Source organism: Ostrea edulis, chromosome 8, assembly GCF_947568905.1.
Source record: "Ostrea edulis chromosome 8, xbOstEdul1.1, whole genome shotgun sequence".
Taxonomy (NCBI): Eukaryota; Metazoa; Mollusca; class Bivalvia; order Ostreida; family Ostreidae; genus Ostrea; species Ostrea edulis.
Genome location: NC_079171.1, coordinates 7,012,874 through 7,027,514, shown reverse-complemented (window position 1 = coordinate 7,027,514; position 14,641 = coordinate 7,012,874). Strand labels below are relative to the sequence as shown.

Genomic DNA, 14,641 nt, shown 5'->3' with positions numbered 1-14,641 from the left:
CGAAATTTTATATTGTACGAATATTGCCATATTTCATATATCGACCCAGTAAGTTCAGTGATTAGATCGTATCACTTGTAATGCAAGAAGTAATGATAGGGAATTTACTTTCTGCAGAATTGAAATTTAAAAAAACCAACCTTGTATATACATATATTTAACCCATGGATTGAAGAGTCGTGCACAGTTTCCATAAATACATGCTTTTGAATTGACCGTGCCTTTTTCTTTTTCTTTATACACTATGGTAATGATATTATCCTTTAATAATACATCTAATGCATTAATGGAGACCAATTTTTATATTGGAGGTAGGGATTTCAGGTTGAATATTAGAAATGTAGCATTGTATAATTACTGAACATACACGATAAGAGGGAACAATACGTCCTTAATAGTCCTTATAGTGTAGGGGCTAGATGATTTACTGGGATACATGTTAAAAATGCATAAACAGCGATCTCGGCGGAATTACATTCTTCTCCATATTGTTGGTTAGGAGGAACTGTGTATACCTTGACCATTGGTGACGAATTTATGTAATTTTTTTTTCGGTTTTATGACAGGTAAATCTCGTTTGCCGTGTCAGCTTGCAGTTGAGAAGGTACTTTTTGTTGACGAAGCGGTCGTCATCCACAAAGACACCACTACTTGCACAATACAAGTAAGTTAGAAAAGATAGGTCAATTAAACTCTTCCTGTGGCCTTCAATTCGACATTTAGATATATCGATGACCTTTTGTCTATTAACAATGAAATATTTCATTCATATGTTAATTCGATATATCCATGTGAGCTCAAAGTAAAATACACCACAGAGTTGTCCACTTCTGCTTTATACTTAGATATTTTATTGAAAGTAGACATTAACGGCAAACTTACAACTCAACTGTATGACAAACGGAATGATTTCAGCTTCTCCATCGTGAAGTTCCCATATTCATGTAGTAATATCCCATTATCACCTGCATATGGTGTTTATATCTTTCAACTGATTCGATTCACAATAGCTTGTTCTGCGTATGGTCAGTTTACAAATCGAGGCAAGCTACTGACATACAAGTAAATAGCACAGGGATTTCAACAGTCTCGATTGAAGTCAGCATTACGCAAACTATATGGTCGTTATAACGATGTAGCTCTTCAATACAACATATCACTGGGTCAGATGTTTGTCTGACATGTTTCATACCGATTGTTGGGCCGTTCTTGGCACACTGATTTTGACTACGAATAACTCCGTTTACCTCAACAAGATATAGGGCTCACGGCGGATGTGACCGGTCGACAGGGAAAGCTTTTTCCTCCTAGTTAACTGATCCCACTTCTGGTATATCCAGGGGCCCGTGTTTGTCGAACTATGTATTTGTATTGCTTATAGGAGTTATGAGATTGATCACTGTTCGTTATCTTCACCTTTCATTAAACACTACCTGTAAATTAGATATTACAGATATATTAAACATTAGATATATATTAAATTTTACAGATAAATTGAGCTTTACAAGTTCATTACACATTACAGGTATATTACACAATACACACAGATTAAACATTAGAGGTATTTAGGTATATTACACATCATAGGTAAATTAAACATATCAGATATATTAAACATTACATTTATTTTTCAACTTTCCATTCGGAAAGTGGTGTTTTTTTTAAAATTACATCAAGAAGCAGCAAACGCCACAATTATGTCCATTTCCATCAAAGGTTGTTAAACATACTACTGTTTACAATTTATTAATCTGTGGGAGATTGATAACTTCCGTTATCTTCACCTTTTCATAACTCCATTCATTAGACTTCACACGCAATGTCAATATCCAAGCTGCCTTAGAAAATCTAAAACAAAAATATCCATGTCAATGAAAATAAAACGTTTAAAGATCATTCGTTGATGATGAATATATTACGTATACATCTGTACATTAAGTTTAGGGCCCTATATATATTAATATTTAAAAAAAATCAATGGAAGTATTGACAATTTTGTGGAATAATCACCGAACAGCAAAGATAACGAACAGCAACCAATCTCATAAATGAGATAAAGATACGAAACTAAAAGTAGTAAACAATCCCCCCGTGTTTCCATTGTTTTCGTAATTCTACAAAATCCACGCCATTATCCTAACTCTACACACGTGTGTTTGTAACAGTATAAGGAGTTAATTCTATACACGTGTATCTGTAACAGTGTAAGCAGCTAACTCTATACATGTGTGTCTGTAACAATGCAAGGAGCTAACTCTATACACCTGTGTCTGTAATAGTGTAAGGATATACCTCTATACACGTGTGTATGTAACAGTGTAAGACGCTAACTCTATACATGTGTGTCTGTAACAGTGTAAGCAGCTAACTCTATACACGTGTGCCTGTAACAGTGTAAGGAGCTAACTCTATACACGTGTGTCTGTAACAGTGTAAGGATATACCTCTATACACGTGTGTATGTAACAGTGTAAGGAGCTATCTCTATACACGTGTGTCTGTAACAGTGTAAGCAGCTAACTCTATACACGTGTGTCTGTAACAGTGTAAGCAGCTAACTCTATACACGTGTGTCTGTAACAGTGTAAGACGCTATTTTATTTTGAAATGGTTTTTCTCTCTCCAGAATTTGATAGATATGGGCGTCAGGAAGTTGGTCCGCGGGGACACGCGGGAGGACGAAGATGAACAACTATATTTTCTACGAATGTCAGTGTGTAAGTGTATAGTGTACTATGTACACCCGTCTCTAACTGTAGAAAGTATCTCTACAATGTATGCTACTGTATATGGTATTCTACACATACATGTATGTGTGTAAGTGTAGAGTGTACTGTGTACACCCGTCTCTATCTGTAGAAAGTGTTTCTACAATGCATGTTGTCTGTGTGTTTACATTATTTCATATATGTAAACAAGATATAGGTATCCCGGCGGGTGTGACTGGTCGACAGGGGATACTTACTCCTCCTAGGCATCTTACCCCACCTCTGGTGTTTCCAGGGGTCCGTGTTTGCCCAAATATATGTTTGTATTGCTTATAGGACTTACTAGATTGATCTCTGTTCGTTATATTCGCCTTTTATACATATCTATGTGTAAGCAGATGAAGTTTTATAGTATTTCCTACACATGTTGTTGTGTGAATATACAAACTGTGATATATGCATGTATGAAAGGTGAATATAATGAACAGTAATCAATCTCTTGACTCCTATAAGCAAATATAAATTGATAAAGTATATTGTTCGGATGTATATATATGTACATGGTTCTCTGTGTAACTGTAAGTATTGTATATTTATGAAACTGTATACAGAATTTCCTATACGTGTATAAAGCATAAAACCCTCCATCATACACTTCAAAACGAAATATCGTTCCACCCATCCTTCCGTGTTTAGTTTAGCAGAAGTGATAACAAAATTAGAATTACACGAGGAACACGTGACATTTAATCTCCATTATTCCCTGCCAATGCATCAGGGTACACTTATTTAAACCAAACGACACTCGGATTTTATGACAGGAAGACAGGTTTTAGGAAAGTGTGGATAAGTAATATAGACTGACTGAAGAAATAACTTTCGGGTTAAATATGTTTTGATTGATAGGCTGTTATTGGCACACTGATTTTCACTACGGATAACTCGGTTTACCTGATCAGGATATAAGGTTCACGGCGGGTGTGACCGGTCGACAAGGGGTGCTTACTTACCTGGTACCTTTCCTAAGTACCTGATTCCATCTCTGCTGTGTCCAGGGGTCCGTGTTTGCCCAACTATTTTTTTTATTGCTTATATGGTTTATTAGATAGACCACTCTTCGTTATCTTCACTTTTCATTAAGCAATATTATATATATATATATATATATATATATATATATATATATATATATATATATCGTCAAATGTTAGTAATACTTCTTTGTTTTGCAGATTTAAGTGGAAAAATTCCCTTGCCCGCCTTTGTTTCACTACGTAACGGAGTAACTCACACCGACGCCCTTTTCAGAGCCTCGGGGAACAAAATTCCAGTTATCTGCTTTAAGGTTATAAATAAGGGTTGATCGAGAACTTCTGTTTGTTTACTGAGTATTGATTCAACACTTCTGTGTGTTTATTTACTGAGTGTTGATTGAGAACTTCTGTGTTTGTTTAATGAGTGTTGATTGGTAACTTTTGTTTGTTTCTTTACTTGGTGTTGATTGAGAACTTAAGCGTGCTTGTTTACTGAGTGTTGATTGAGAACTTCTGTGTGTTTGTTTACGGAGTGTTGATTGGTAACTTCTGTTTGTTTTTTTTCCTGGGTGTTGATTGAGAACTTATGTGTGTTTGTTTACTGAATGTTGATTGAGAACTTCTGCGTGTTTGTTGACTGAGTGTTGATTCAGAACTTCTGCATGTTTGTTTACTGAGGGTTGATTCAGAACTTCTGTGTGTTGTTCACTGGGGGTTGATTCAGAACTTCTGCGTGCTTGTTTACTGAGTGTTGATTGAGAACTTCTACGTGTTTGTTTACTGAGGGTTGATTCAGAACTTCCCTGTGTTTGTTCACTGAGGGTTAATTCAGAACTTTTGTGTGTTTGTTCTCTGAGGGTTGATTCAGAAATTCTCTGTGTTTGTTCACTGAGGGTTGATTCAGAACTTCTGTGTGGTTGTTCACCGAGGGTTGATTCAGAACTTCTGTGTGGTTGTTCACTGAGGGTTGATTCAGAACTTATGTGTGTTTACTTAGGGTTGATTGAGATTTCCTGACGATTGGAAAGTTATGTTTCTTTGAATGTTGTTTTCGTCCCCTTCATGGCATTTGTCACCGGTATATGGACATCAGTTGTGACCTACTTTAAAAAAAAAAAATTCTGATATAACGGTGTTTCGTTTTTGTTGTCTGCGACCAAAGTCTGATGTAACGGTATTTCATATGTGATTATTCGTTTATTTCATGTTTAGAAAGAAACCAAGAAAGTATATGTATTGACAATGGAAGACGATGTGTATTGTGTGAAAGCGATGGAACATAAAATTGATTTGAAAGCTCCATGGAAGGTCACCAATGTGATCATGAAGGATTATGACGTAGGAAGTGACGGCGGAGAGGAAGATGATGATGAAATCACTCAACTAGAGGATATACCTGCCGATTTCGAAAACGTGGCTGCGTTGATTTCCTCTTTGTTGATTGGAGGTGCAGTATTATCTATTATATGATGGATTTTCATGGACGTCGCACTATGTCTACATAATACCTTAATGCATTGCTGTTTTACCATGATGCATTGCTGTTTTACCATGATGCATTGCTGTTTTACCATGATGCATTGCTGTTTTACCATGATACATTGTTGTTGTTTTTTTACTTTCAGTATACATGTATGCGTGTTCCTTCGACGCAAGCCGTGATATTTTCGTAAGTGTACAATGTTATGTTTTTTGTTTTACAGATGATGATTTTGTTTACGGTTGACTGGTTAGCTCACCTAAACCGAAACCTCAATTGAGCTTTTCTGATCAAAATGTGTACGTTTTCTGTTGGAGTCTACGTTGGCTGCAACTTTTCATATTTCCTTCTTCTTCTCCAGAATCAATCGACCAATTTCAACTAAATTTCGCACAAATTATCGTTGGGTAAAGGGAATTTAAGTTTGCTCAAACGAAGGAACATGTCCCCTTCAAAGTGTAGATACTCATAAAATGCAAATATAGGGTGTGGTTACTTATACATCTTCTCAAGAACCACTGAGTCAGAAGAACTGACATTTACATGATAGCTTCCTAGCAAAGTACAGATTCAAGCTTGTAAAAAACATAACCCCCTGGGGTTAGTAAGGGGCCACAATAGGGTATCAAATTTTTACATGCGCATGTATAGGGAACCAATGTTGATACAGAGGATCCTTAGATGAAAATTGTTGATATGAAAGATGGTATCTGTCTACAAGAACATATGCTATCTGATGCATTCGTAGTAAAGTTGGATAATTAAGTTTAATAATTAATTAATATTTAGCCATTACTTTTAAAGAGCTTTTTTTAACCACGATGCTTGTATAATGACTGTTTTGCTGAAACAGCTACTCGGGTGAGCGATGTGGCTGATGGGCATGTTGTTTTTCACATACGTATGTTTTGTTTACACCTCATTGTTTCGTTTAAAACTACATGTTTTGTTTACATTTTATTCGTTTGTTTACAGCGCATTGCTTAGATTAGATCTGCATTTTGTTTACAACTCATGTTTTGATTGCAGCTGTATGTTTTGTTTGCATATCATTATTTTGTTTACAATTCATTGTTTTCTTTACAACTGTATATTTTGTTCACGATTGTGTATTTTGTTTACATTATACACTATCGCCTAATGTCTTCTCATTTTTCTTTCCTTTGCTGTACAGGGAGGCAACAGTCATATTTACCCAAACGCTTTGTCGATGCATTTAATGAAAACTGGGCAATGGAAAATACCAAAAAATTTCATCAAAGGTTCTTTTAACCATCGATCGATTGAATTCATTTGTGAACAAGTTTGTATAAAATGTTTTTTTCCTCATACATTATTCCATTTCATAAAAGCATAAAAGCTATACTAGTATTGTTGAATATTTCTTTGGAAGTCAGTAAGGGCTTGATCATGATTGTTTCTTATCTTAGAAAATGACTGAACAGTTCCAGAATGGTCTTTGGAGAGATTTGGTAGCAAAGACTAAATCGGCTTATGTCGTACCGAAATGGAAGAGGAAAGGGATAGGTATCTAACTTAAAAAAATGACTTTCTTTGTTTTCATACCACATAATAGCAATTTTAGTCAATATAGTAAAGTTATTATTATGTTTATGTTTATACAGGGAAATCATAAAATAAATTACATTAAAAGAAATATGTATAGAATGACTCTGTTGATTACTTAACTAAAGAAATGAACACGTTTCAAATTTCCATCTTAGATATATAGTAGAACTTCAATAAAAAACTACATTTATTTATAAAGGAATAGGGAACGCAAATTTGTAAAATTCTTGCGTTGTATGGAAATTATGTTTTCTAAGTAAAATGGGGCTTACAGTGACTGTAATTGGTCAACTTCTAGCTCATCATATGCACATGATCCCACCTCTGGTATTTCAAGCGAACTGTGTTTGGCCAGCACTTTAGTTGTCCATTACAAATCAATTTATATAAATATTTTATCAGAATTGATGCACAAATGATTGGCGTACATCAAATACAAATGCCAATTTTATCGATACCAGTGATACATGTTTGGGACAAATATTCGATACACGTCAGAATTTTTAAACTGTTTGAAATATCAAAGTCAAAATCATAGTACTGACGGACAGATGGGCATAACGGCAGATACCTATACTCTACCACATGCAGACAGAACTGCAGATATTCATAATCTACGATAGACGGACAGAAAGACAGGCAGCCATATTCTACCACATACAGGCATAAAAACAGATGTTCATACTCTACCACAGACATACAGAACGGAAGATACCCGTACTCTACCACAGACGGACATACAGGCAGAAATACAGACATTCATAATCTATCACCTCTTGCTAAGCAAGTACATTTCCGTGTATTGAAAACAGGTCGATATAGTGTGTCATAGTTAAACAGGATGCAAGCCTTTCGCAAGTTCGACATTTTGACAAGAAAATATATGTTCATTTATTTTATAATTAAATAACGTCATTGACCCGGATTAGATTAGCTGCTCAGTACCCCTTCCTTGACTACATGGGGTGATCTGTCGGATGAGACCATAACAAACCGAGGCCCCGTGTTACAGCAGGTGTGGTACGACAAAGATCCCTCCCTGCCGCAGAACATGGGCCACAATTTTTCAACACTTCACCGGCCATGTTGACGACTCGATATGAATAAAAAATTCCCGATGTTAAGTTAAGTAATCGTGAATGTTAGTGAGAAACTAATAACTACATTTTATGGGAAATGGGATGACTCCGTTGCCAACTTCCCATATTTATGTACCTACCTATACACAGTATTTATGTATTTCAACTGAATCGATGCGCAAGAGCATTTTAGCTGTTTTTCTCACTTGTATGCTTTCTTTATTATTACAAAATCAATATTTTTTGTAGATTATGATGAACGGGATGTTGCGGAGTGGGACTTGGATTCAGGTTTTTTTGGGGTTTTTTATTCGATGATTTTAAGAAATTCTGAATATGTCTACCATATAATGCGGTGTTCCGTAAATTGATGACATTTCTTGCCCATAAAATTGACATTGAAATATGTTAGATGAGGATATTCTGAGTTAGCCCTAACAGTGCACGATATTTTGGCAGAATCCTCATACTTTTATACAATTTCTTTAAATTTCATGCTTTCTTCCAGAGGGAAGATTAGATGTGAAAATTTCAGGCCTTTACGGTTTAATTTTCTTCGCACTTCTGAGAAAGGGATATTATGATGGCGCTAAACAGCTGATAGAAACTGGCTGCGTAAGCATAACTTTACTTCATGTTCCACTTCAGATTGGTATTTGAAGTTTACTTGTAACTTACTAGGTCATTTCGATGGCTTATTTCTATTCATCTGCGTCTTTCGTCGTCCGTCATTGAACAGTTTAAATTTCATCTTCATACACGCAACTTAGTATTCTATTCTTTTGCATGAAACATTGTTGTGACGAGGCAGATGTATATCTTAATTTCCAGAACTCCTGAGTCTGAGGAGTCTTTGGGGATAAGCAAGAACTGTCAACAGTTGACCATTCCTCTCTACCATTGTATATCTGTAAGGAAATCTTAATGCATAGTCTTGTAGGACAGGACAGGTTCTACCAAACGTGTCAATTTCGTGATCCCTGGGAGAGAGGTTCTGACACAAGCGTGGGACCAAATTTAATATATAATGTTTATATTTAAAATCCTTTAGTAACATCATATATAATGTTTGTGATACTAAAATGAAACTGAATGGATACTTAGATGGAGCTGTTGGACTTGTCTAAAGATTTATTGATTCCAGGGGTAAGGGTTTTGGTACCAGAATGGAAATAGAGATTGGATGTCTTTATCATTTCAAAGATATTGTCTTGAATTTTGCTGGCACGGTACTATATTGAAACTAAATGCATGTTTAGGAAAAGCAAAGAAGGATGTAGAGACATTGTCAATCTCGCAACCCCAAGGTCCTGTATCATCAGTCATATAATGTATCTATGGTTTTTTTTAAGTCTTTCATCAGTATGAGCACAGTGCGTGTCATTTTGTATTTCAAGAACATTTATTGTTTTTTTCTGCTGCTAAATATTAGAATTTATCTTAAATGTAAAAGCAAACTATCAATGTGTCAAATGGTGTGTGACGTGTTTCATAGCAAGTATTAGACCGTTCATCACATGTTACTTTTGACTAAGGATTGTTTTGTTTACCTGATCAAGATACAAGGCTCATAATGGGTGTGACCGGTCAACATTTTTTTCCATGTGTCAATGTCCTTTCACTTCATGTAATATGACAGTGGCCATTTTTACATGAACGGTAATGAACGTACAGAGGTTTGTTTTCATATACGTTTAGTGTAATTTGATCTCGAAAATACCAATAGCATACACATGTACAGACAGCACGTTCAGTGATTACTGCCAGTTACAAGCATTCCCCATCGTGGAATTTAAATCTTAATTTGAAGGTGCAATCCCTGATATCTGATGGCGTAAGAAGCCAACATAATTGTTCACTTATATACCTGTAGTTGGCTTTAAAGGAGAGGAACAATTCAAAATGCTACCTAATAGACTCTGGTTGAAAAAAGGGAGGGATTTAGACTTGGAATTGATTTTAGATTAGAACCTAGTCCAATTATCTGCAAGTATTTCTGAAAATCAATAAAAATAATGGATTGCATGTGAGGTCGTCAGTTGCCTTGATGCTTGCTAGAATCGACCAAACTATGTCCAAATTTACCGATATGATAAAACAGGAACACAATGCCTGACGCTTGGAATTATTTCGTAAACTATTATGAATGAAGTTCCAATTGCTCAAAACACTTACACTGTAACACACATTTGCATACTCGAAGTGGTACTGAAAATGATGTCATACCTAAACAGGTTAGAATTTCCCACCTGTTGATTGGCTGTGTCATTCTACAAGAAGCGGCAGATGACTGGAATACGAGTCAACTGCAAAAGGAAAAGGTCTTGCAGATGAAAGCGTAAGTATTGTATATATTTTATATATTCGTCTTCATATGCAAGTATGCCATTTTGAACTAAACAAAAACATGCATGTTGCTATCACTGCATCTATTGATTTGAAAATGTATACGTGAACTGCTACAGATATATCATTGAGTCGCATATAAACTTTTAATTTGGGATTGTTGGCTTTGGGGGGGGGGGCATGAACCTTAAACTTAGCAATTAGTATCACCCTCTATGGTGCTTTCCATTGCAAGACAATATCACAGCGATTTAAGACAATTTAGTTCTGAGATAAAATGATATGTAGTTATAATAAAAGACGTAAGCCGTAAGATTTTGAAGAGAGCGTCAAACACAGTTGGTGGTTTTTGTTATCCTTGTCAAGATTTAAAAAAATGGCAACTTCGGACCCTCTTTCCGACTGACCCCCTCACTTTAAAAAACGATGATACGTGTTCGATTAGAATTACTTTATCAAATGTGTACGTACCGTAATGTAATCCTCGTCCAATGTACACACTTATTAGTCAAATCAAATGTAGTATCTGCATATCGTAAATATATTGAAACTGTTTTGTAACATCGTGGTACACTGAATGCAACGTGGTCCCGCGAGTTATAAACTACTGTGCCCACATCACCAATGTGATTAGGAATTTGGAATACGGAAGACACCAACAGACACCTGTTACTGGGTTGCACGGTTAGAAGACGTGTCTGATCGGGGCGAGCAAAGTAGAACAGAAGTTGGGAATTTATTTCATATTATTATTTCATATTATTTTCATTTTATTCATAATTTTTCTCATTAATTCACTTTATTTGACATGGTCGTTAAAATTATCCAGTTTGCCAAAACAACCTATCCTTTGGGTCAAATGCTATCTGCTATGTTTCATACCGATTTTTTGGCCGCTCTTGGCATACTGGTTTTGACTACGGATAACTATGTTTACCTGATCATGGTCGTTATAACAATCTAGTTTGCCAATACAACCTACCATTGGGTCAAATGATGTGTGCCGTATCTCATACCGATTGGTAGACCGTTTGTGGTCCACTGGTTTTGACTACGGGTAACTTTATTTTCCTGATCAAGATATAGGGTCCACGGTAGGTGTGATCGGCTGACAGGGGGTGTTTACTCAGTCATCCCACAGCTGGTATGTTAAGGGGTCCGTGTTTGGCCAACTCTCTATTTTGTATTGCTTGTAGGAGTTAGGAGATTGGTCACTGTTCGTTATCTTCACCTTTCATATACATACATGCACTTGTATTACACATGGTTTCTTATTTAATCGAATATGATTTTTAAAAAAACGCAGATGTGAATACATCGTAGCAAATTCTGCATTTTACAGAATCAAATGTGCACATTCGCTAATGTAAAAAAAAAAATATATGTAAACTTCAATAACGTGTTATACCTTTCCACTTCTCTAAAGACAATATATTGATATCCTTAGGATATATGGATAGAAATAAATATCGCATATGAAAGAGGGAGATAATGAAATGTTATATAAAATGCGTATTTTTCTCTTCAAGATAAATCATGTTTTTCAACAACATTCGTATCATCAGTGTTGTATAAAGTGCCTTATGTTCAGTCCAAAATCTTATGATATGCTTGGAATATATATTTCTTGACAAGGCAGAGCCATTCTCATTCTTTTTATACAGGGGTTTCAACAGTCTCGATTGAAGTCAGCATTTCGGAAATTCTATGGTCGTTATAACGATCTAATTCGTCAATACAACCTCGCATTGGGTCAAATCCTATCTGACGTGTTTCATGTGACCAGTCAACAGGGGATGATTACTCATCATATGCACCTGATCCCACCACTGGTGTGTCCAGGGGTCCGTGTTTACCCAACTATCTAATCTGTATTGATTATAGGAGTTATGAGATTGATCACTGTTCGTTATCTTCACCTTGCATACAGGAATTCAAGTGTTATTGAAGGAATATAGGATTTATGACATTGACCAATGTTCGTCATGTTCACCACTAATTCTGGGAGTTAGGAGAATGATTACTGTTTGCCATCTTCGCCTTTCATTATAGGAGTTATGAGAGTGATCATATTCATATTCACCTTGTTACCACTACATGTATACTATGCATTTTATTCAAACTAGGTAGAAATAAGTAAATGAGTGTTATGGTAAGAAGTATCGCTTAATTCTTATCTTTCCAAAAGATTGTGCACCCAGCAGGCCTTACGAATAACGAGTTGTCTTCACGAGGCTGACGCAGACGACAGGAGAAAAAATAGAGAGGGGAAAGTATCAGGACTACGGATTGATCACGCGGGAAAACTTCTGTTGAATCACGGGTACCTTTCAAGCGCCTTAAAGACAGAAAACAGCGCTTATCTAAACGACGAAATCGTCAAAAAAGTCATCAGTCAGATGTGGTACAAGCATGATAGTTTCTCTTTTAAAAAGGTAAGTTTTCATTCAAATTTGCGATGCATGTAGAATACACACATTTTGGATATATGATGCATAACAAAAATATTAACACTAGTGTATCACTTAAGGGATGACATTTACTACCACGATAAATTTCGTTGAAATACACTCTTTGAACGCAATAGGGAGTTGGTATCTAATTTGTTGGTTAGTTGATTGGTTGTATATTGTTTAATAACCCACTCGTGAATCTTTCACTCATATGAAAACGTCACCATTGCCGGTGAAGGGGTTCGAAACTTAGACCTAAAGTCAGCGCTAATGGCCTTTTAGCATGCTGGATCTTGTTCATGCCACTCTTGCTTTGACAGGGGACTCGGTTTTTGCGATTTCATCCGAAGGACCGCCCATGTTGTCGCCTATTTCAGCAACTAAGGGATGCTGAGGATCTATTCGAACCCGATCTATTTTTTAAGATTACATTGATAACGAGTTTTCATCAAGTTAGATTTATACACTTTGTCAACTGCCCTTAATATTTTAATCCAAAAAAAAAATCATGGCATATTTCTCTATTATACTTTTGTCTTCATACAATCCTAAAACCCAAATGTTAGGAAACCATTTCATAACACTATTTTCAAGGTGATTATGTTTTGATACTTGCTTTCAATATTAACATTTCTCCCCGAATATGCTCAATAAAATCAATTCAGATCGGTCAATCCAAGTTTAGAGTAATACATTTAAGTTACAGCTATCGGTCATGGTCTACCTCTAAAGTGAGAACGAAAAACGGAGTATTTGGGCGGGGAAAACTAGACTCTCGTAAGGTACAAGGACTACTTATTTACGCTCAGGGGTTTACTCTGCATTTAGGTGAATTACGTTTTAAATATATATATGTTGTGTTTATGAGGACATTACTACTGAATACGGTACATATGGCATTGAAATTATAAATAAGTATAATTCTTAACAATTCCCGTGGGGATCCGGGTTAGAATAGATTCTCAGTACCCATAACTTCAAAAGGAAGCCACTGAATGGGGTAGTCCTCCGATGACACCGCAAAAACCGATGCCCCGTGTCACAGCATGTGTGGCACGATCAGGATCACAACCTACTCAAAGGCCGTATACACTGAACAGACAGCTGCCTAGCTCGGGCCTGAATTCGACAATGGTGACGTCTCCATTTGAACGAAAGATTCTCGAGAGGGACGTTAAACAATATTCAATTCATCAAGTGTGAACGAGGTCTGAATTTACTGGCTAACTAACACGGCTACGTCAAGAAAAACAGAAAGTTAAGTTTGTATGGGGGTTTACAGTATGTTTAAAGTACAAGTATACATGTTAGTGGGACAATATGTCTAACACTATTTATATCGCCATTGTGACATGGCGATGGAAAACACCTTAATCCTGAGTACGTGTGAAAACAAATGTCAATTTTCCTCACAGAGCTACAATCGTATATTTATGATGTGGTAATGGCGAATTATTCAATCCTTGATTTCTGAAAATCCTTTCTATTTTAGGGCATGCTGTTCGTCATCTTGATATTGTTTCACTTCTTGTTGTTGCCTCCATTTATGTTCACCATGGAGACTACGCCATTTAAGTGGTAACGATTTAACATTGACACGTGCCATTAAAGTGGTAACGATTTAACATTGACACGTGGCATTAAAGTTTTAAAGGAAGTCACTTGAATGACAGTGTATTACGAACAAGAATTAACTGTTAAAAATGAGCCAGCATTGATACAGTTACTACAGAAACGATAATGAATTTGTTTTTGTCATTTAAGGATGGAAGATTCTCATTTTCATTAGACGCGTTAAGATTGTACTACTAGAGCAGTGTCAATGGTAAATTAAAGTCATTTTTGAAAAAAGTGAAGATGATGAACAGTGATCAATCTTATTATTTCTATAAAGAATAGAAAATTAAAAGTAGGGCAGACATGCTAGGAGTGGGATCCGTTGTCTATCTAAGAGGATTACGCATCCCATGTT

General features: G+C 36.0%; 1 protein-coding gene across 2 annotated transcripts in view; it reads left to right on the top strand.

Annotated features, from left to right (window-relative positions):
- The window catches only part of LOC125661033 (uncharacterized), a 67,048-nt gene that overhangs the window by 32,143 nt on the left and 20,264 nt on the right, over positions 1-14,641 (top strand). For both annotated transcript variants that reach the window (XM_056148066.1, XM_056148065.1), the window contains exons 17-28: positions 567-664; positions 2,627-2,717; positions 3,941-4,053; positions 4,955-5,189; positions 5,368-5,411; positions 6,397-6,525; positions 6,653-6,749; positions 8,120-8,161; positions 8,379-8,485; positions 10,105-10,208; positions 12,405-12,651; positions 14,162-14,247. In XM_056148066.1, coding sequence (XP_056004041.1) covers positions 567-664; positions 2,627-2,717; positions 3,941-4,053; positions 4,955-5,189; positions 5,368-5,411; positions 6,397-6,525; positions 6,653-6,749; positions 8,120-8,161; positions 8,379-8,485; positions 10,105-10,208; positions 12,405-12,651; positions 14,162-14,247 — 1,393 coding nt within the window. The remainder of the gene's footprint in view (positions 1-566; positions 665-2,626; positions 2,718-3,940; positions 4,054-4,954; positions 5,190-5,367; positions 5,412-6,396; positions 6,526-6,652; positions 6,750-8,119; positions 8,162-8,378; positions 8,486-10,104; positions 10,209-12,404; positions 12,652-14,161; positions 14,248-14,641) is intronic.